Raw genomic sequence first — 23,848 nt, 5'->3', positions numbered from 1 at the left:
TTCATGCCTATACACAGGAATATTCTCCACTCATGATTAGTATCTATTAGGAATTAAATAAAGGTCAATAGAATTCAAGGGACTTTGGGCTTAGTCTGCTTATGGTTACATAGGATGATTCCTGCTTTAACTCTTCCCCCAGTCTTGAAGAGTCATACATTGATGGTGTGCTGCTTAAAGTGTACTGACAAGTACTCACTACAGGTTGATATTTCACAAACAATAGCATCATCGCTTTTCTTATAGCAAATGCTCACCAATCGAAGTGAAAGAACAGATGCTAAAACTAGACTTCAGAAGTTCTACTGCATCTGTACTGCCATCTGTTGGAGATTTAATATTGCTACTTTTCTTTCATCCTGAGTCATGGGCAACCATATAAATTTAATGAACAAACAGATAGACAAACCATTGTAAAAATCCAAGCACAAGCCTCAGTAATGAAAGCAGCTTTTTAAGAATGGCTTCCAAATATCTAATTATTATTTTAAATTATTTATATAATACTTCAGTTCTTTGGGAGATCATAAGACTTCAATCTATTCCCTTTGGCATTTAAGAAAATAGTTTATAAGATTGTACAGCAATCTAGTTTCCAAGAAAAAATGATTTAGAGCATGTATAGGGACAGATCTTTGCACATATTGCCAACTTGTGCCTTTTCCCAGGATCATAAACTGTATGAACTCAGGCTGTTAACTTTGATCAAAGGATGAATATGCAGGTACACCCATATGTGCTATAAATTACCTTTTTTCCCTTTAAATCTAGATCACTGCATAACCCTAATAGCTTATAACCATTTCAATACACGACCAAAATCTACAAAAATATCTACAGGGGCAGTAGCCACAAACATAAAATGATGAAAATGAAAAAAAATTCTTAACATTTATGTGGAAACATAGTAGACAATGAGGGAGTCACTTACTCTTCAACTTCTTGTTCTGCAGGTTTCTTTTTTGACCTAAAAGACAACAAAGGCCTACACTGAACAATGGAAAAACAAAGCTCACAATAACTTTGCAAAGTGTTATTTCAGGAGAAGTACATTTTGATTCAATGCATTTATCTGAAAGGAAATCTACATTTTCTCCAAATTATTCATCTTTCAAATAAAAAGATCACCTTTGATTCATTGAGGGTACAGCAAAGAAGCCAGATCAGTTCTTTTTTTTCCTTCAGGTTCTTTTTTAGTATTGAGCTAGTCAGTCTATCTCACAAAGCTGCCATTGTGAGGGGAAACTGAACACAGTCTTAAGCTCACAAAGAAAAGGCAGGATATAAATACAATAAAGAAACAAGAAAAATGATAAAAGCCACATATCACACTAGTGCTCAGGAAGGCAATAGTTTGATAAACCTAAATTGCTGGTTTTAATTCTGAGATCCTAGATTGTTTGAATGAATGGAAACTTGCAAGTAGGATGTGATCAGCGTGGTATATGGTGGCTTGGTATCCAATGATTCCAACAAGGGTTCTACTAACTTTTCTCCTGCAACATCTGTACTCTCTTTAATGCCTGGTAATTAAGTATGCTGCTACCAGTTACTTTATCTCAAAGAAATCCTCTTTGTCACTGATTTATCAGAAGAGGAATAATTGAGAAATTCCCTTCCTTCATATATCTAAAAGCTAAATACCTTTACTAGAATGTGTACCACTAGCTCATTAAGAAATTTAGAACTTTATTATATTTAACAATGTAAAAGACATAGACAGATCTGAGGGAAAAATAAGAGGGAAGGAAGGAAGAATAAATAAATGTTTAATGGAGAACCTGATCTCTGTCAGTTCCTTCCAGTCCAGGATCTTATAGAAGAACATATTTCCAAACACACAGCCTGGAGAAGAGTTCACAAATTAAACTAAAACACAAACTCTACTGCAACTAGCTTTACTGATCAAGCAGTCCAAATTCACTACATTTCATTTGACGCACTATTGACTATGGCTTTGTTCTTAGATGCTTCTATTTGGGGTTATGTATTATCCATGAGCTGATGAAACCCAACCTTAATCCTTGACTCCAGTCTGAAGAGAAGATATTAAGAAAGCCCTGACCCAGTACAATAACTGCAGGCTAATTAGATGGGGTGAAGTTTTTAAAAAGTACCCTGGTTGTTTCATCACTGTCTATTTTATTCTATGCCACTAAAAATTAAAAAGCAAACAGTATCCAGTCTTCAAGAGAATATTTGTACTTATCTCAAAGCAGTTGCAGCTTTATTTATTTTACTCTTTTTTACAGAGGCACTCTTATCAGTAAGATGGGCAGCACAGAAATTTAATAAATAATAAATATGTTTTAATATCTATTTCTATTTGATTCTATAACCTACTTTTATCATCTTGTTGATGCTTTGTCTCTTAAGTTGTAAGTCATCAATAATGAAAAGATTAGGAGTAGATACATTTGAATAAATGATTAAATATAAATAAATTAAATATCAAACACAAACTATTTGACACAAAACAACCTCAATGTTTGTTGTTTTTCTTCTTAACTCAGCTGTATTGATAGGTCAGCATTTTTTCTTTAACTCTTTTAATGTGAAATCTCTTGGAATGGAATTTCCCCACATCCACTACAAGACTCTGCATTCATACACAGAAGAGTTGCAAAAATTCCCATAGTTCATTTTATTCAAGAACCGAGTGAAGACACACAAATTATTCACAATATCACTATTGCTACTCTTTTGTAACATCTGAAATTGTTCTCAGGGCTGAACTGAATACATTGAATCATGAATACATTGAATCCTGGGGAGATATTTTTAACACTATTATCTGAAAAGCAGCCTCTGAATATTTTTCAAAATTAAAGCAATGTAAGAATAAAGCTTTTTTTTAACTCTCAAAGGAAGATTATGATACAACCCTACCTTTGCCCTGCTACTTTTAACTATAAATGATTATTAAACCCAGCTATCTCTTATAATCCTGGAAGTGCTGATTTTAGATGCCCTGAAGATTGGGAAAAATCTGGTTGCATTACTATCAATTTTTAATAATAGTTAAATATTATTACATGAATATTAAATACATATTATTAGTTAATAATATTGTGAAGATGGGGCAGAAGATAGCAGACAACTCGTTTGTTCTTCACCACGCCAGCAAGCCCAGAACTAATTCAGATCCGATTAGGAGTGCTTGTTCAATATTCAAAATGTAGAACATAGAGGTTGCTGAACCAGCACTTTGAAAAGTTAATTAAATGTCAGGTTTCTTTTTAACAGATACTCCATCACTTGCTGATTGCTTTGACTGTTTCACAAGATGAAGTTTTTTAACTCTGCACATTGGGAAATACTCTTTTCCCATTCCCTAGAGCAAAGAGCACAGCATGAAAAGGTACATAATAAGGCTGTACCCTACCACTACATGTTCTGCTTTTACAAAAAAGGTATCCCTGAAAATTTCAGAGATAATGCCTATTTCTTTAAGACAGGAAATTGTCTCATTCTCATTTTTTTAAAAAGCAGGGTTCGTTTGCAATTATACAAACAGTGCAAACTTTTTTATGTTTTGGTTCAAATAATTTGATTTTGCATACTGGAAGAGTTTTACTATGCCACGATTCTTACTAGGGGAGCTGATACTATAGTATGTGCTGTTAATGTCACAGGACACAATACACCCAGCCAGGAATCTGAAGAAGAGTCATATGATAGTCATTACAAAAAGGAATAGAGAGTGAATAGGAAGTAGTAATGAAAAAACTGCAAGCAAGTCTTCTTCGAGGTTTGATTTAACAAACAGTAAATACTAAAGCTTAGCAAAATCCAATAAATTGTTCATTTCTGTTTCAAAAAGAGTAGAAGGTGGGGAGCTAAAGCTGTGTAGCAGTTAAGGGATTATGTTAGGAACAGTGAGAAGTTTCATGGGGAACTTTGGGTGAATCACTCAATTTCAATCCAATTTATCACACAGGTTGTTTGTTGTAGGGAAAATTAGGAGGGAACACTACGTACATTGGCTTGAACTCCTGTACAAATAGGTCCAAAATAAATCTAATCAAATAGAAAATAATTTAAAATGTTAACATTCAAATATATATTTAAATTTTAGGTTTTGTAGTAGGTTCTAGTTACAGTGGTGCCATGGTATTTGACTGCTTCAAATTCACGGAATTTGGTACTCAACATGTTTTGAAGTAAAAATCTTGTCCAGGTACTCATCTTTCACCCAGTACTCAACACACAAGGTAGAACGTGCTGGCATCAGCTGCCTCGTGACTCACTACTCCTTCTGGCCAATATAAAGAGTCATGTGGTAAATCACATACAATGTGTATATAGGATGCTGAACCATTGTGAATGTGAGCTAGTTGACAACCCCCCAAATTACAATTGTGTGACTGGGGAGATGATAAGACTGTTGTAACTTTGTGGACAGGTCATAAATTACATTTATCAGCACCATCTCTGAACCATCATTAAACAAATGGCTGTAAGTTGAGAACTATCACAAAAAGTATACATCACCTCAAATGCAGTATCTTTTACTATTGAATTCAATCAAACAAATGTAAACAATTTATACAGTCATCTGTGAGTCACTTTGAGAAAGTGATTCTCACATGCATACACGTGTAAGAATGCATAAAAGAGGAAAAAAAGTAGGAGAATGGTTAAAAAAAAAGTTTGAAATAAGTTCTTTACAAGGCATGTTAGTGTGAATAAAGGCCTCTTCCCTAAAATTTTAAGTAGACGCAACCTTTTAGAAATCTTGTGTGACTATCCGAAGCCTGTCCCCGGATGTTTGTCCCCAGATATACAGAACTTCTTGCAGATCAGCTAAAACTGTGAAATGTAACAACTGAGCATAGATACATAAGCAACTAGGGACAGCCCTCAAAACCCCTTAGCAAAACTCCACAGAAATGCAGTTGTTTGCTCTGCTCTCATATACATACTTTATGAAGTATTACTTTTGAATAATTTGCAGAGCAATGATTCAAAAGCTATCAAATCTAATTATGAAGTTCTCTGATTCCAGTGACAAGTATGTAAATTTCTTCCCTCACAAGTGGCATCTGTTCTGATGGCAGGGTTCAACTCTCTATCTGCTCAAATTAGATTAACTCCCCACACCTTCCCTAAGAGTTTCAGAGAACTCAAAAGCTCATATCCTCTATTCAGCCCATTGATTAATCATAATATGAATTAGAATCCACAAAAATTGTTTCATGGATCAACTAAGATATAATGGTTTTTATGTGTATATCATATCTATTTCATAAAGAAAACACAGGTCGTCCAGTTCATTTAGGCACTAAAAAAAGTGACTTATGACCATTTTTCACACTTATGACCATTGCAGCATTCCCATAGTCCACCTGTTCAAAATTCAGATGTTTTGCAACTGGTTCATATTTATAACGGTTACAATGTCCAGAGGCCATGTGATCCCCTTTGGTGCCCTTCTGACAAGCAAAGCAAAGATTCACTTAACAACCTTGTTACTAATTTAACAACTACAGTGATTCATTTAACAACTGTGGCAAGAAGAGATGTAAAATGGGGCAAAACTCACTTAACAAATGTCTCACTTAACAATAAAAATTTTGGGTTCAATTGTGGCTGGAAGTCGAGGAGAATTATTAAAAAGAGAGAAAGCTATGCCATGATTTGTCCTGAAACATTGCCTAAAACAAATAAAATATATTGTTAGGTAGAACTCCTCCTTTTTCAGATATGTACTACAGGACAAATGTTTGAAATGGAAGCAGCTGTGTATACAACAGAGATGTTCAGATTTTCTTCTCCTCTCGCTGCTAAGCAGTTTTCTAGGTTTGGAGTGAGAAAGCAATTCTCCATAAATGTTATATCTCAGAGGTTAAGTGCTGAAGGGTGAAAGACAGCATTAATGTAGACATCCTCTTTGTTAAAACATTTTATTCCTATTTAATGGAATATTGAAAAGATTTAATAGAGATAAAATAGCTAAGCTTCAGGAAGAGCCAGGATACTAAATTCATGCAGGATGACAACGTTCAGCGGTTAATTAGACACCGTTAACCTGTTTTAACAGGTGACATAAGTGGGATAAATGTGGGCAAATGCCCTTGAAATTCATTAATATCTCTTGCCCACAAAGGCTAGTTATTCTTCTTTCTTGTACTTATATTTCATGTAGCTGCAAGTCAGTCCACTGTAAATGCATATAACAGAAAATGAATGTATTTCATATTGTTAAGGGAGAGAAGAAAAAAATAACACAAGGAATTATGATGAATACTGGATAAAAAAGGATGAACTGAAAGAGACTATGAGAAAAAAATTGTTAGACATAAGTAGTAAAATAATCATACTAAACCATTTGAGGTGCTAACTTTGTTTTCCTAAAACTTGCTTAAGAACTAATTATTTATTTTTAGATCTTAATGCAAAAGGGATTTCAGGGCAGCTTCTAAGCAAGAGAAATAAAAAATACACATTTACTATCAATTCCAAATATTAGGTGCAAAATATTAGCCTGATGACACCTTTACGAAACCGTCATCTTCTAGGCTAGGGAAATGTATGTAAATAACATCAGGTTATTTATTGCCTTGGCACAACCATGTGGAATATGTCACTGTTGGCTAGAAATGCTGAAAACAGAGTTAAATAGCACATTCAGTTCAAAGGAGACAAAAGAAAGTAGAACAGGCAAATAATCTAGAAGATTAAAATGAACTATGCAAACAATGTGCAGATGAGTTTTGAGAAAAGCAAAAAGCTCTGTTAAGGTGGTTTTCCTACAAAGAGTCAGTTTGGGTTTCTCCTTCTTCATTAGACTAGCATACATAGAGAGCCAGTTTGGTCTAGTGGTTAAGGCACCAAGAATAGAAAGCAAGAGACTGCGTTCTAGTCCCACCTATGAAAGCCAGCTGGGTGACCATGTGCTAGTCACTCACTCTCAGTCCAACTTACCTCATAATGCTGTTGTTGTTGTGGGGGGAAAACAGGAAAAGGAAGGTGTTTCAGATATGTTTGCTGCCTTGAGTTATTTGTAAAAACAATAAAGGCGGGATATAAATAAACAAAATAAAATAATACCCCAGCAACATAGTCACATTATTCTCCAGTGTGTTACAGACTGATATTTTCTGATCCTATTTGCACAACATACTTATTTAATCATCTATTAGAATGATGAAGTCAAACCTCCTTACTGGAATTCTACTGGCACTCAGGCACACTGAATGAGATAGAATCAAATTTTAGGAAAATAGGAGCCTCAACTGTTTTCTCCAATCTTTGCTGAAATCAATGAGGAACAGAGGCAAGCATCATGATATCACCAGTCTCTTTTCATTGATCATACAAGTATTAGTGGTATGGAAGGGAGATGAAAAGAATGATGGGGAACAGGCAAGACCCGGGGCCCCCAGTTTATACAAAAGCTTACAATTTTCTCTACTTGTCTATCCCTGTTATTTGCTTCCCTTGCAGCAACATCATCCTTTTCCATAACACAAGATCCTCTTAGGGAGTAGAAGATCAGCTATAATGACTCCTGTTCAAGTAGCCCTGACTAATAACTAACCCCTCCATGTGAAATTCATACAAAAGAAAAATAATTGTACTCCTTGCAAGGAAAACAAAACTAATGAAACAGAAAAGTAACAGAAAAAGAAATAAACCTTGGTATATAGAACCCAGGATAAAGGGAAGGTAATAGGATTAACTTTTAGAGCGCATGCTAGAGATCCAGAGCACCTAGTCAGGGAATATTGTGTAAATATTTTCAGAATTTTGGCATTAGAGCCTCTGATAAGTTCTTCCAATTGACAGTAACCACAAAGAATCCTATTCAGGTGGATAAAATAAGTAACTTGATTGATTTCTACAGCCAATCATTGTCAAAAAATTGTTCAGCAGCTAATAGAACTTGACTTTTCCAATGGGTCTGTGCCCTGTACTCCCAGAAGACTGAATAAATGGGGCTGGGCAACTGTTTCACTTTGAATGGGATAACCAATGTTTGCATGACATTGCTGAAATGGGGATGGCATCTAACCCCAACAAAATCTGGGATTATTTTGAATTAAACTGTTATCATTAACATCTCTAATTTAATATTTGGATTTAGGTATTCAAATAATGGCTCCTCCCATGACCAATTAAACAAGTTGTGCAAGCAAAGCTTTTGTTTATACTACACAAACCATCACAAAATTAAATGAGTAGAGAATGGCATGGGGCATAATTAGGAGTGCCTCTGAAACCAAGACTGGAATGTGTACTTATTTCTGTGCAATGTTTGCCCCCTTCTGACTAAACTTATAATAGTATTTACATTTCCTTTTTTTCCTATACTGTACCTCCACTTTAAATTACCCACTAGTGAAGTTCTGCTTTTAAAAAAAGCAAAAGCGAAAACCTAATGTACTAGTTAATAGGAATCATGCAAAGGTAAAGAAATCTCATTTTTGCTAAATATTTATTCAAGTTGCCATTTAGCCCAAAATTCTTGATCATGTTTTAAGAATCTATGAAGTACAGAAAGTTTGCATTCAGTGAGTGGCTGGAATGATATGGTTACTATATTCTGTAAGCTTTAACAATGACTTTTAGCTGAGATTCTGAATACCGAAGACTTGACTGAACTCAGCAACAAGCAATGTTGTACTCAAGGAATCTTATTACTTTGAAAATTTCCAGCAATGAAAAGCATATGAATATATGTTCACAGAAATACGCTGCTTGACTTTTTACTTCTGGAAAGTAACAAATAAAAATTTCCTCAGTGCTGCCAGTTATGAAGAATGGGACCGTCTGAGCTCTGCAGGAAGTCAGTGAGTAGAATATCAAAGGTATTGAAGGTCCAAATGCATAAGACCCATCACAGCTGAAGGGGATGTTTCCAAATGGAAGTGAATGCACTGCCTAGCCTAAGTTGTTTCTCTTTTATGAATGACCTGCAAAACGAAAGCTCCTTGAAGATGCCCTCTTGCTAGAAGAACAGAAAGGAAAAGAAAGTACTGATGTTCACAGAAATTCTCTTTTTGAAAAAAAGGATTCATCAAAGGAAAAGTAGACCCAGTTGCTAGGCTTATCATATTAAAAATCCCTGCATCTGAACAAAACTACTGACAATATTAGGGGTATGCACTGATAGCCCCCCTACTGAAGGAATGGGGGGGAGGGAAACAGTTTCGTCTCTAAGGCATAAACTACAAAAGAACAATTTGCAAGGCTGAGGTTTTTAACTATCCTGATACACAATCTGGGCAGTAATTTACTATAGATTCAAACTAAAGAATCATGGCAGGACTCCCAACACCTAAGAGCAGGAATTCTGCACTTAATCTACTTTCTAATACTCTCCAGAAAAGTATTTTGATCTATATATGGATTTCCATTTCTACTTATAAACTTCATATCTGCTAAAAATTCAAATGTCTGGCTGTTATACACTCTATTTTTATTTAGGAATGAATAAAAAGAGGTAATAATATACATAAAATACATCTACATATGTATAACATATATACATATGTATATAAAAACGTAGTTTGAATAGCAAAATTAGAGATTTTTATTGCTATCTAAACTGTGCAGGGTTTCTTGAAGTGTCTCTTTTTACTGTGTTTGCTTGAGTTTGGGGACAAAAAGTAGCATCATGGTTAGGCAATTCCCCCTCCAAAAGTTACATTCATGTTTTTTATTTGTATTAAAAACTAAACAGAAACAGAAAGGATTGTTCATTTTTGGATGGGATTATCATAAATTATGAAAGGGTAAATCTTGTTAGCTGTACCTTAGTTATATATGAGTTACATCATCCAACAGGGCAATGTATTATATAGTCTTTCAAAGAAAAATGTAACCTCTTTATTTGAATATTAACATTCCTAAAATCTTGGGAAGGAACTACTGATTGCAAAATTTTGTGAAATAAATTCAAAGCAATGTATAAGAGCCAAAATGGTATATGGGGTAAGGCAGGGATGGGCTTCAAAAATTTTAGCGAAGAGTTCTCTGCCTGGTTGCTGGGTGGGCGTGGCCTAGTTGGTCTCCTGCACCATGGCAGAGGGGGGTTGTACTCCCCGGGCTCTGGAGGCTTTCCTCGAGCCTCCAGGAGGGCAAAAATGCCCCCCCCCGGGCTCCAGAGGCTCTCTGGAAGCTGGAAACAGGCCCATTTATGGCCTTCCCATTTACGCCCTCCTCAAGCCTCCGTGCATGCCCTGCACTTACCTGCATCCAAAATGGGCCATGTGGGGACTGCTGGGAGGGGAAGGGTGGGCGGGGCCAGCCAGGAGTGGGATTTGGGGGTTCTCTGAAGCGCACAGAATCTTAGCTTAACAGAACCCCTGTGAACCCTCCAGCAGCGAACCCCTGGGTTAAGGTGTTGAATCACTACTGGTGCAGGCCATGTAGCAATCCCCTCTCAGTAGTGGCAATTCTCTAGTTGAGTTTCTGACAATCACTATCTCTCAGCCCAATTTACATGCGAAGTTGTAATGGAAAATAATCGGGCAGCATATGCCACCCTGAGCTCCTGGATAAAGATGAAGATAGAATAGAATAAGAGAGTTGGAAGGGACCTTGGAGGTCTTCTAGTCCAACCCCCTGCTCAGACAGGAAACCCTACACTACTTCAGACAAATGGTTATCCAATTTCTTCTTAAAAACTTCCAATGTTGGAGCATTTACAACTTCTGGAGGCAAGTTATTCCACTGATTAATTGTTCATTAAGACAAAGGTGTTAAGATAAAATTTAATAACAGTAGTCTTAGACAATACCTTAATAATTCTTAGTTCCTTGTTAGGTTTAACTTGAAGAATTGGCGGAACCACAAAATAGACAAAGTAATAGAAAAGGAAGAAACTAAAGTGCTCTGGGACTTTAGAATTCAAACAGACAAGCATCTGAGTATTGATTGCTGGTGGGGAGGTGTTTTGGTCTTTTTGTACCCTTTTTGGCTTGTTGATTGCCTCCTGCACAGTATGTAGATATTGTTCATGTATATGTGTCCATTGGTGACCAATTTCTCAGAATGCCAAGCTTTCAGAAGAATTCAAATACCTCCCCACCAGCAAGTGACACCCGGATGAACATAGATTAGCTCCTAGATTAACATCAGACCAACAATCATGAAGTAAATAATACTCCAATGAAGGAACTGCCAAAGAAGCAACAGTAAATAGTCCAACCAAAGAATTTCCAACACCACTCTCATCAACACTGACAGGAAAGCCACTAGAATAAAAACTCAAACCCTACTCTTTACTAGCATTGATGATGTTACTAGTTTAGGTAATGAAATATGTGCAAGAAAACAAACAAGCTCAGAGAGCGCCAAAGACCTTCGTTTCAACCCTGAGCTACAAATATTCTCTTTTACTGAGATAAAAAATTGGAGAAAATCACAAAAAACAAAGACTTGCAAATAGAAATAGAATGACTGTGACAAAAAAGCAAGAGAATAATAATAGTGATAGGCATTTTGGCTGCGGTCCCAAAACAATCGGTGGTCCACTGGAACACCACTGGCATTAACAAAATCATCATCAGTCAATTGCAAATGTCAACTTTACTTGGAACTGCTTACATCCTGCAACAATATCCTTAACACCATCAAACAAGATCTCCCTATCCCAGGTCCTTGAGAAGGACTTGATAGGCGGATAAAAATGCCAAAGCTAGTGTAAACATCTGGCTGGGCTGATTGTGCGCTGAACCATAATTTAATAAACTTGTATGCCACCCAACTTCCAATGAACCTGCACAACTCACAACAATCAAACAAATAAATTACAATTTATTTGTTTATTTTTCACATTTCTGAATTCCCCATCTCCCTCAAAGAAAGAGTTTATTAGTTTAAACTTATAGTGATAAAAAGATAGAAGGTGGCAAGAATGGCAGACCAAGTAGAATGAAGCAAGGGTTGTCCCTTGCCAAAGGCCTGGATGAACTTGGTATGGTTTGGCTATTTCAGTTATCTAACAATTGTAAAAGGTATTACAAGATATAAAAACTACTAAAATGCATTTTTTTTCCTGCAAGATGAATCACATTCTTTAATAGATTAGAAAATGTTAACCCAATCCTTCTAAAACTTTTATGAAGAGGCACGCTTCAGAATTATGCCTCTATTTGTAACACATCTTGGCATGCTATTTCCTGTAGCTTGACTTCACCTTGACAATCAGTACCCTTAGCCTTGAAATTTAATTGATTAATCTTTTCTTATTGCTTTCTGGAAGACTATGCCCTTTAATAGTATGGATAATAGTTTGGATCAAAGATTTCTTTAGGATTTTTTAAAAAGAAGGCAGAAAAGAGAAGCAAAAGCTTACAGTCAACACTGTACTTTTAGGAGCACCTTAAGAAGATAATGTTTCTTTTTCTTGACATGCAAAGCCAACCAGCCTGGCAATGACAGTGAAGGAGAAGAGGACAGGAACTGGTTAACATTCCTGAAACATTTACTCTATAAAAAGAAACCCACAGACTGCAGCTTTACCGCCATCTTGATGTCCTTGATGAGTGCTGATGCTGTGGAGGCGGCTAGCACCAGAACAGCCCAAGAGAAGGAATGAGAGGCCAATGGAGATTTATGTGAAGAGAGTGAGATGGACAAGGTAAAATTGTCAGGAGGAGTTGTTAGAAAGTAAAATATATTGTGACAATTCCACTCCTGCAGTTCATCAATAAACTGACAGATCATTTAGTGTCAATTAGGTGTGATAGATGGACAAGTCCCCATGATCCCAGGCCAAAATTAATAGCTGGGAGGGAGAGGGTGATTGAAAATGACGTCTGACATTGAGAAGAAAGTCCTGAAGGTCCCCAAGGGGCCATTACTTGCCTCATTCCCTTGCAGATCAATGCAGGAACAAACCCAAAAACTGACACTTCAAGCCAAAACTTAATCAGACTTCCTTTTTCTCAAGTTTTGCTTCCTTACACTGCTTCCTCTCTTCTCTCTCACCCATCCAGTGAACAGAGCAACAGGTCACAATGAAAAGTCCAAAAACTCCCTTTCAACATTTAAGAGTTTAAATTCAACAATTAAAATTCAGGCTTTATAGATATAACACAACAAACCAGTTCAGCTATTTATTGTTGTTTCCCATTTAAGGAATTGGATGAGGATATTATTATGAACCAGTGTGTATTCATATAGAATATTCTATGGTTAGAAATATAAACAATATCCAAATTGCACAGATGAAATAATCCTTACACTGACAATAAAATGATTTGTTTCCATTATATTTTTAAGATATAGAAGATAGAAAAGTACTGTTTTTATGAATAATTAATTATTTTGTTCAAAACCTACATTATGTTAAAGTTGTAGGATGGACAATAATATAAATTAGAATTTGCACTAGTTTAATCAATCTACCTTCAGAAATGTAATTAAATTATCATAGCCTTTAATTGGAGAATCCAGGAATTATGCTTCCAGTTCCTCGATATCAGCTTTAAATGATAAATATTCTATAAGTAGCTGAGTTAGGCTAATCCCCAAAAGGTAAGCAACAGCTTGGTTATAATTTGGGAGGGAGATACCATGAAATCTCAGAATATAAACTAGACTAAGATTTTTTAAAAAAACTGGAAGAAGACAAAAAGCCATTCTAAACCATTGTCAAAAAAATCCCACATGGATGTGTTTATGCAGTCACCAGACTTAAATGTCAGTTTTTACTTTTGTAAAAGAGAATTGTATCCCAAAGCATATCCTGCCATTTAATAGTCTAAAGCAGGGGTCCCCAACCCAAGGGCCTGTGGACCGGCAGCAGTCCATGGCATGCCAGAAACCAGGCCGTGCAAACAAGCAAAGCTCTATCCATGGGATGCAGGCAGCACGTGAAACCATGCCCTCTCCAATCCATGGAAAAATCTCTCTCCACGGTCTCTGGTGTCCAAAAGGTTGTGGGTGGGGGAGGAGGTTTTCTAAGGCTCATCAAATCATACACTTGTTTTGATTATTCATTTTAAAAACTGATTTTATCACATCAGAATACATTCCCATGTTACTAAACCTGATCATCTGTTTTAATACAAGTTTCAACTAAAAACTTTCATTCTAAAATATAATTGAAAGAATTAATGTAGTATTCTCTAGAAACATTCATCTTCAGCAACATGCACAGATGATAGATAGATAGATGATAGATAGATAGATAGATAGATAGATAGATAGATAGATAGATAGATAGATAGATAGATAGACAGACAGACAGACAGACAGACAGACAACAGATATTCGACAGATATTCAGACGATAGATATTCAATGGTATTTGAGCATATTAATTGTGGAAGCTGACAAAACAAATCCTAAATTCCCAATTTGTGTTGTATGTCATTCTTCCTGGGAAACTACCATCAGGTCATGGTGGGAAACCTCAGTACTTCAATTTCCTGAGAGTGAAGATGGAAGGAACTGCTGGAAAGGTTGTAAAGGAAGAGGTGAACCTAAGAGTAATCCACAATGGTGGTGAAGCAAATTAAGGCTCTGTAGGTATAAAGGAAATCACATAACCTTACAAGAAGGAACTCCAAGATCAATCTCAATGACAAGCTGGAAACAACTAAGACAAATCTCTAGAGTTGGAAGGAACTTGGCAGGGAAGAATACAGAATATTGAATTTTCATGAGTAGATTTTAAAATGGTGACATCCCTAGACCATAAAGAAGCATAGTCACTGGGGTATTAGTGCTGAAACAGAAATTATTCATTTTCACAAACAATTGGAATATTAGAACCCAAAGCCATGGAAAACCTACAATTGTTGAAGATGGAATGCAGCATGCAAAATTTGATGTTTGGGGAATAAGTTAATTTACATTAGACAGAATGGGGCATGTTAAATCAGATAATTACATGATAGATGATCAGGTCAAATATAAGAATGGAACAACAGTATCAAAAAAACCCAGTGCTGCAGTAAATATGTGTCTTGCTACGATATCTATTAGAATTAGTGGGCATTCATTGAATATTGATGTTACACAATATAAGCATTTGTTCTTACCACAGAAGCAAATGATGGAAGACACTGAAGAATTCAATGTTAACATCTAGAACAGATCTGGAAGCTGAGTCCCCCTAACCAACTTGCTCAGGCTGAAGAAGCTACTTGGATAAACAGAACAACATTTCAAACCAACAAAAAAGTCCAGTTGCCATGACTCAACTTCCAGGCAACTCTAACTGGATGACTGAGAATCTTCATCAACATCTAAGAGAGATTTAGTACAATTAATTCCTGAATGGCATGCAAATAATGGAGAAACTGGGGAATCTGGAATTTTAGGAAAATTTGGAGTGAATAAACACAATCATGCAAGACAGAGCTTAATAAAGTTTTCTGAAGACAATTATTTTGCTAACACAAACATAGGTAGTACATATGGACATCACCAGATGGACAATATCAGAACTAAGCTGCCTAGGTAATACAGGACAGAAGATGTAAAAAGCAATCCAGTCAGTCTGGATAAATCCAAGCATAGACCATGAAACCTCATAAATTATTGGTGCCAAATATATGGATTAAATTTGCTAACCTAGACAGACTAGATGCACCAGACAGATTTAACCTGGATTATATATAGTGAGATTGGAAGATCAGTGTAATAAGATTCAGTACATTTGATTTATATGAAAAAGAATTTGAGGAATTCTGAGAAGAGATGAAAGAAATTGGGATAACTAAAACATAAAAAACGCTCCCAAAATTTCAAAGAGAAAAAGATCCAAGTGACTTTCAGGAAAAAATATTATAAAAGCCAAGAAAAATAGATGATGAAAGCCTTGAGCAACTAGAAAGACATATAAAGACTGAAGACCAACTTTCAACTTGAAGTATGAAAGGACAGGGAAAAAAATCTGTCACAAATGTCAACAAATAGAGATAAATAATAAGAAAATGGTTTTAGGATTAGAGAAAAATTTAAAATCACAGGAATATTTATAGATAACTTATAAGCTTTCAAAAAAGTTACAGATGAGATATAATAGAGGCAAAAAGGTTAAAATAAGATGGAAAAATGTGTTGAAATACTTTATAAACAACATTACAAATGGCAGAAACATATGTATAGAAATTATACTCAAGAACCAACTCCATTATAAAGTAAGGTATCAGAGGCAATGGCCAGCTGTCAAAAAGGAAACATCAGGCACAAATGAAATAATCTGAACTGTTTAAAGTTGCAGAAGTAAAGGTAGTTAGTACTCACAATGTCTATATCACAAGTCTATATCAATAAATATGAAGTAAGTTTGTGACCTATAGATTGGAAAAGATGAGTACAAATGGCTATACTGAAAAATATAGATGGCAAGAGACTATACATATTGCTATTTGACTCAGTCCTCCTATGAGCAAAGTTTTGCTTAAAATCATACAAAAAAATAGCTATATTTTTTATTTATATGGCTGCCCATCTAAAAAGAAGCAACCCTAGACAGTGTACAATAATCAGTAAAACAACAATATAAATAATCATTATAAAAACATAAAAAGCCATGTTAAAATGAAAAATGCTATAGAGAGAATAAAAAGTTCATAGGGAGCAATGTAAGAATGCTTCCCTAGGCCCCACAGATCTGGTGATATAACCAGGTCTTGAATCTTAACCACCTCCAAAATAATGACGGGGTGAAGCTAACCTGACTTTGGGAAGGAGAATGTTCCATGCACCATGGCAGAGAAGGCCTGCAACTGAGATCCACCAAATGTGGATCTAATGGGACAGGCTGCCTGATCTAATGGGACAGGCTGATGTAATCATGGAGAGGGAGACCCTCAGATAACTCAGTTCCCATGCTATGAAGGGCTTTAAAAGTGAAAAGCAGCATCTTGGGTTGGACCTGGAAGCACACTGGCAGCCAACGCAACTGATGTACCTTGCAGAGTACAACTGTATATATGGATAGAGAAACAGCAAATGAATAAGTACTTCAGACAACCAAAGGGACGTAATACAAGATGAATAATGCAAAGAGTATGGGAACCTACAAAGGAAATTTACCTCTTCTACTGTAAACTGATTAAAATAAGGCCTTTGATTATGTTGATAATACCAAAATGTTTATTAAGAGGAACAGGCATGCTGTTTATTTTAAAAAATTTTTTTATAAAAGCACAAGTAAAAACCAGGTTTGCTGAAACTGATTGGTTCCGAATGTAGAAAGGCATAGATGCATATTATTCTCATATCTGCTTCACTTGTATGGTGAATATATTACATGAATGGCAAGATTGGATAAGATGACAGCTTGAATCAAAACTAGATGTCAAAATACTTAACAATTTGAGATATGCACATGACACCACTTTTTAGCTGAACATAAAGAAGACTTAGAAGACCTCATTATAAAAACAAAAATGGGAAGTGAAAAATATTAATATAAAATAAGAAGACAAAGATAATGTCAACCAGCTTGGTCACAATTGACCATGATAAAGTGAAGGTAGTAGATAGTTTTGTTTTCCTGGACTTAATAATAAATAAAGATGGATAGTATGCTGGAGCAGTAAAGACATTAATCCTAGGGAGGAAGACAATGACAAACTCAGAGAGGTCATGAAAGATAAGGACATTTCTATGATAAGAAAGATCAGAATAATTATAGCATTGTTTTTCTATTCAAACTGTTCATCTATGAAACAGTAAAAGAGCAAAAAAGAAGATAAATATTTTCAAATTATGAATTTGAAGAATAACATGGATTACAAGAAAAACCAGTCAATCGGTCTGAATAAAAAACTGATAGCTGCTTTGAAATGATAATCAGCAAACCAAAATTCATCTATTTTAGACATATGATGCAAGCAAATGATGAAAGAAGAAGAAAAAATGATTAGGCTTTGGAAAGTTAAAGGAAAAAGAAGTAGAAGACAACAGAAAAATAATGGACAGACTGAATCAAGATCATTGAATGTCCTTGGAAGAGTTATGCATTATTAAGAGAAGAGGGTGAGATAGAAGCTATTGTCTATACAGTCACCAGGGACTATGCCCACTTTACTATCACAAATGGTACAGAATATTTATCTATTTTTTTGTCCAGCATTTGTTATAAATTGAATTATGTACATATCAACTTATGATTTGAACTTCTGTAGGATGTCTCAGATTTTACAGATGATACTCAAACAAAAGTCTGTTTCAGTTCTGGTGTTATATCTTTGGGATACCCTTCTCAAAAGGTCTGCCTGGCTTCCTTGTTTTTCCATAGTCAAACCCATAATAAGGGTATTTTTTGTTTTACTGTGCTATAAACTGCTCTTTAATCAGTGTATTATTATTTTTATCAGTTAATCCTTTGTTAGTTCTATTGCTTACAGATATTTTTAAAATTATATATTGATCTATTCTGTAGTCTTCACTGTAATTTATAGTATAAACTATTTTGACAATATTTCTGGAAAGCCCAGATATGAATTTAATTATTATCAATGTTCCAACAACTACAAGTCAGTGTGGGAGTGCTCATGCAAATTTCTTTGTTCCAATAATGGTGGGATTTAGTCTCATTTTCCTTTTTCTTGCTCTCTTTCTTGTGTTTTCTATGAGGCAGACACTATTTCTACTCAGTATTGCTTCTTCAAATTAACTATTTCTAATGAAGTCATAAATTGAGAAATAGACTTTTAAGTCACCAAGTTCAAACTTTTAGTGAGTGTAGAAATCCAAACTAAAGCATTCCAAAAAAATAGCTGTCCAGTGCTGCTTGTCCATATCCAGTAGAATTATAAATCTGTGGAGTTGAAGGACCAAAAGGATAATGTGCAGGAAAAATCAATTAAACCATTCATGAAAGCTGGTTGTCCAGCCTCTTCCTAAAAATCTCTAAAGATGAAGAATCACTATAGGTAGTTTATTGCATACATCTTACTGTCAATAATTGTTTTTTTAAAAATCTAAGTAGCTGCAACTTGTACCCACTATTTCTGGTTCTAATTTCTGTGGCCATGAAAAATAGTTCTTTTCCCTATAGCTTTCTTTTAGGTATCTGAATATCATGTTCTGATCATGATGCTACCTCACATTTTCTATATCATGTTCTTTGGATGAAGCATTCCAAATTCCTTCAGCCTATTTTCATGGAGTATGTCTTCAAGTACCCATATCATCTTCACTGTTTTTCTTCGAACCATCTCTAATCTGTTACTATCCTTCTGAAAATGTGTCAGTATTCCATGTGTGGTCTCACCAATGTAGACTAGAGAGTTCACAAGTTTTTTTTATATGATCTTCCTTGAGATGTGGAGTAGAACATCTGGTAGTTGTCTCACGCTACTGACTCATCGTCATTTTGCCAATGGTTATACCCAAGGCATGTTCAGATATGGCATTTCCAAGCCATTAATTTCCCATCTGGTATGTGTCCAATTTTTTCTCTTTAAATGCAAAACCTTATATTTCTCCCTGTTAAAGGGCATCTTGTTCCTCTCATCCCAATCTTCAAACCTGTCCAAATTATGCTGAAATCTCATATAATTAGTTTTATGAATTGATCAGACCCTACCTGTTGTGTAATTTGTGCATTTATTGAATAGCACCTAAATTCTATTAATGTTATAAGTCTTTTGAATATCAATTATCATAACCATTTAAAATGTAGTGACAACTTAAAATGTGTACTCTATTTTGAAAAAATCTGCTATGCCAGAAACCTGGAATCTAATATTTTTTTACTTCTAAAGGAAAGACAAGATTTGACTTCAACCAAGATGTATAGAATAATTTCACTGTTGAATAATGATTACAAAATATTTACAACAATATTGACTGATTAAAGAAGATTTTACAGACTTATCAGTGTGGATCATTACCTAAAAGACAATAGAAAACAAAGAATTGTATTGGTTGTAATAGAGTATTTCAACAAGACAACAAAAAGCAAACAACATTGATTTTTCTTGATGCACAGAAGGCTTTTGACAATTTGAACTGGTCATTTATGTTTAAAGTTTTGGATAATATGGATTTGGGGGAAATTATTCAAGAAATCAGATATATACATATCAGATATATATCCCCAAAAGCACATATTATTGTTAATGATGACTTAACTAAATCATGTGAAATCTATAAGAAGATAAGACAAAGATGACCTCTGCCATCTTTGCTTTGTATTTTAGTTCTAAAAATTTTGAATAGAAACATTAGACAGTATGAGAAAATAACAGGTTTGAAAATTTAAAACAAGACTTACTAATTGAAGGCTTTTGTTGACAATTTAGTTTTTTTTACAAGAACCTCAAGAATGATATTCTCTTATGAGGAAGATAAGAAGAGAAAGTTTTTGGCTGACTGTGTCAAACTGAAAAAGCAACAATATAAGGTACCCTAGAATTTGAATTATAAAGAACAACATTGTTCCCAAAGAAGACTTTGAAGCAGCGAATGAGAGAGGGAAGGGATTTGGGTTTTTTTCTTTTCTTCCCTATATTGACAACTAAGAGATTTAAGCAAGAAACTGGCAAAAATCCACTTTGACATTAACAGGTATTTAAGCTGAAAATAAAATGTCAAAGAGATAATAAAGATTTCTGGATTCTCAAAAACTTTTAAAAGAAGGAAAAAAACAAAAGAGTGGGATCTGGAAAAATGGAGGAGACCACCTGGAAGTGAAAGGAATTAACAGTGAAACTTTAACAAGATTCCCAAAAGATACATTTTAACTGAAACTTTGTTACAAAATAATAGAACCCCAGGAAGAGAAAGTGGAAAAAAGAAGCAAGAAGAAACATCTTTGGATTATTTGGATTACTTAGTGATTTTTGGATTTTTGGCTATTGGATCTAAAGGACTAAAATTAATCGGGTGGTTGTTTAAAAGTTTTCAAAATGGTATCACTCTTGGAAGAATTGAGAATGGAACTTAAAAAACAGAAAGTAGATGCACAAGAAGGAAGAGATTCTTTTGGCTTCGTATTTCAATTTTTAGAAATGGAGATCCTGAACTATGAGAAACTACTAGAAATGCCTGTAGAACAAGAAGGGCTGGACAAAGAAGAAGCCATCTTCAATGACCAAGTATTTCTATGCAGGGAAAAGAAAGGAAAGGGGGGAAAGAGATTTGAAAAAACAACCCCCAAAAAGAATAGTTTGAAAAGTAACTACAATATTAGGAAGAAATAGAAGAGAGGATTACAGAAGAGAGAATCAGAATTAGAGAGAGAAGGGGTCAAAAGTGCTTATTTTAAGGATGTACCAAGCAGAATTCGACTAGAAGTTATGTGTTATATTGAATGTTATAATTGCAAAGGCATAAATTGAAGTTTAAATAAGAGTTGAATGGATAAAAATTAAAAGATAAAAAGGTGTCATACTCCAATTAGTAACTACAGGGAAAGTTTTGTTTAATGAGAAAAGAAAATATGAAATTGAAACAGGACAGACAAAAGTATAAATATAATGACTAGAAAGATATTGAAACTTAGAAAAAGATATATATAATTGAATTTTGAAAGGAATGAGATAATTAAAAGTAAGATTGAGGAAACTAAGGGAAGGGAAAAATTATTGAGAAAATGTTAAAATAGCAATAAGATATGGAATAGAACACAAAGATGAATGTGAAATTGAATTTGTGTCTATATGGAGAAGTGATAACCCGGGACCATGCTATTCTCAAAAAAAAGAAATTTTATTTCTATTATGTTTTGTGAAAACCCAAATAAAATGTTTATAAGAGAAGAATGGTATTGAACTTTTCATGAAGACACTGAAGAATTTTGGTGTATTAGTCAGATTTAAAATAAATAAACAAAAAACAAATATCTTGGTAAAACGTATGAGTTTACAAGCCCAAGAGAGTCTGATGAAAAGGAAGGGTTTTAAATTGAGAAAATCAAATACTTAGGTGTTACAACTGACCAATATGAATTATATGTTGCTTTACAATAACTATTTCAAGATATGGAAGGATATTAAAAAAGATTTATTGAGGTGGGGAAAAGTACAAATATCATTGTTAGGTAGAATTTAGTGATTAGGATGAATGGATTACTTTTATTAAAGACAATATCAATCTTGACTAATGATGTACCATTCAAACAATGGAAAAACATATTTCTAAGTCTGTATGGCAAAAACCCAAGAATTAAATATATATTGCTTCAAGATGCCAAAAAGACAAGTGGATTTAAAAATTGGTGCTTGTTGTTTGGTATAATGAAAGATTGGATGTCTCTGAAGATAGGAGATTATTAAAATTGAAAAGAAATTATCTGAGTGGCATTACTATTTATGGAATGACAAAATCAAGATTAACATAGATTTTCAAAAATATTTTGTTAGGAGTGCCATAATGAGGATTTAGAATAGATATAAAGCAAGATATCCTAAAATTCCTTTATAGTAAACCCCCCAGAAGTTTTTTTAAAAAAAACAAATGATAACTACACAAATTTGGTTAACCTATGCACATTTATTGACTTTCTCTGAAGGAGAGCCTAAATTAAAAACTAGTGAAGAACTGGGAAGGGAAGGTCACATTTGTCAATATTATGCTTATGCCCAGTTGACAGAAAGACTTAAAATGAACGAAAGGAAATTTGCTTTTATCAATGAAAAAACTGGTTTTGAATTGGATTTATGTGCTAGTGAAGGACATATTATTGCTAAGATGTATGAAGTATTATTGGAAAGGAAATTTTAAAATGTGTATGATTAAATGGGCAAAAAACTTGAGATACAAGATGTGATCATTGTGATCAATGGGAAAATATGTGGAGTAAAGGATTGAAAATTACATCGAATTATAATATGAAGAATAACTTTACAAGATGATGTATCATTGGTATTTAGCAATAGACAAATTGTTCAAGATGTATAAGGGTGCCAAATATATGTTGGGAATGTAAGCAATCTAAAGGTATATTTTCTCATCTTTGGTGGACAGGAAAGGAAGTTAAGAAATAGTGGGATCAGATATGTATATTCAGAGAATTCTCAAATTGCATGTACAATTGAAACTAAGTTCTAAATTGAATTCTAAGTTTGAATGATAAACAACTTGAAACAGTTTTTATATAAGATAACAGCAGCAAAGCTTATTCACGTGCCGAGATTGAAAAACTTGCAAATATCCACAAAGAAAGAATAGATGGTGAAGTTAATGGAGTTGGCAGATATGATTAAATTGACTTTTAGGGGTTTTTTTGAAAGCCAACTTCTATATGAAAACCACTTTTGGATTTTTCTGCTTGAAACTGAAAGAAATGAAATCTTAATCTTTGGATTTGATGACTAGAATTTGTTATTACTATAGAAGTATTATGTGCTATGGTTTACTCTAATTTAAAGAGTTATTTTATGTTGGTATCTACAGGTGAAACTCAAAAAATTAGAATATCGTGCAAAAGTTCATTTATTTCAGTAATGCACCTTAAAAGGTAAAACTAATATATGAGATAGACTCATTACTTGCAAAGCAAGATAGTTCAAGCTATGATTTGTCATAATTGTGATGATAATGGCTTATAGCTCATGAAAACTCCAAATCCACAATCTCAGAAAATTAGACTATTACATGCAATCAATAAAACAAGGATTGTACGTAGAACAATATCAGACCTCTGAAAAGTATAAGCATGCATATATACTCAATACTTGGTTTGGGCCCCTTTTGCAGCAATTACTGCCTCAATGTGGCGTGGCATGGAAGCTATCAGCCTGTGGCACTGCTGAGGTGTTATAGAAGACCAGGATGCTTCAAAAGCGGCCTTCAGCTCTTCTGCATGTTCGGTCTCATGTCTCTCATCTTTCTCTTGGCAATGCCCCATCTATTCTCTATGGGGTTCAGGGCAGGTGAGTTTGCTAGCCAATCAAGCACAGTAATCCCACAGTCATTGAACC

General features: G+C 34.5%; 1 protein-coding gene across 1 annotated transcript in view; it reads right to left on the bottom strand.

Annotated features, from left to right (window-relative positions):
• Nucleotides 1-23,848, bottom strand: part of IFT43 (intraflagellar transport 43) — a 66,503-nt gene that overhangs the window by 26,918 nt on the left and 15,737 nt on the right. Inside the window, exon 4 of the mRNA XM_026712169.2 lies at nucleotides 932-967. Coding sequence (XP_026567954.1) covers nucleotides 932-967 — 36 coding nt within the window. The remainder of the gene's footprint in view (nucleotides 1-931; nucleotides 968-23,848) is intronic.

This window comes from Pseudonaja textilis, chromosome 1 (genome assembly GCF_049901715.1).
Source record: "Pseudonaja textilis isolate UNSWEBS1 chromosome 1, rPseTex1.2, whole genome shotgun sequence".
NCBI classification, from domain to species: Eukaryota; Metazoa; Chordata; class Lepidosauria; order Squamata; family Elapidae; genus Pseudonaja; species Pseudonaja textilis.
This window is presented reverse-complemented; position numbering and strand designations above follow the sequence as displayed.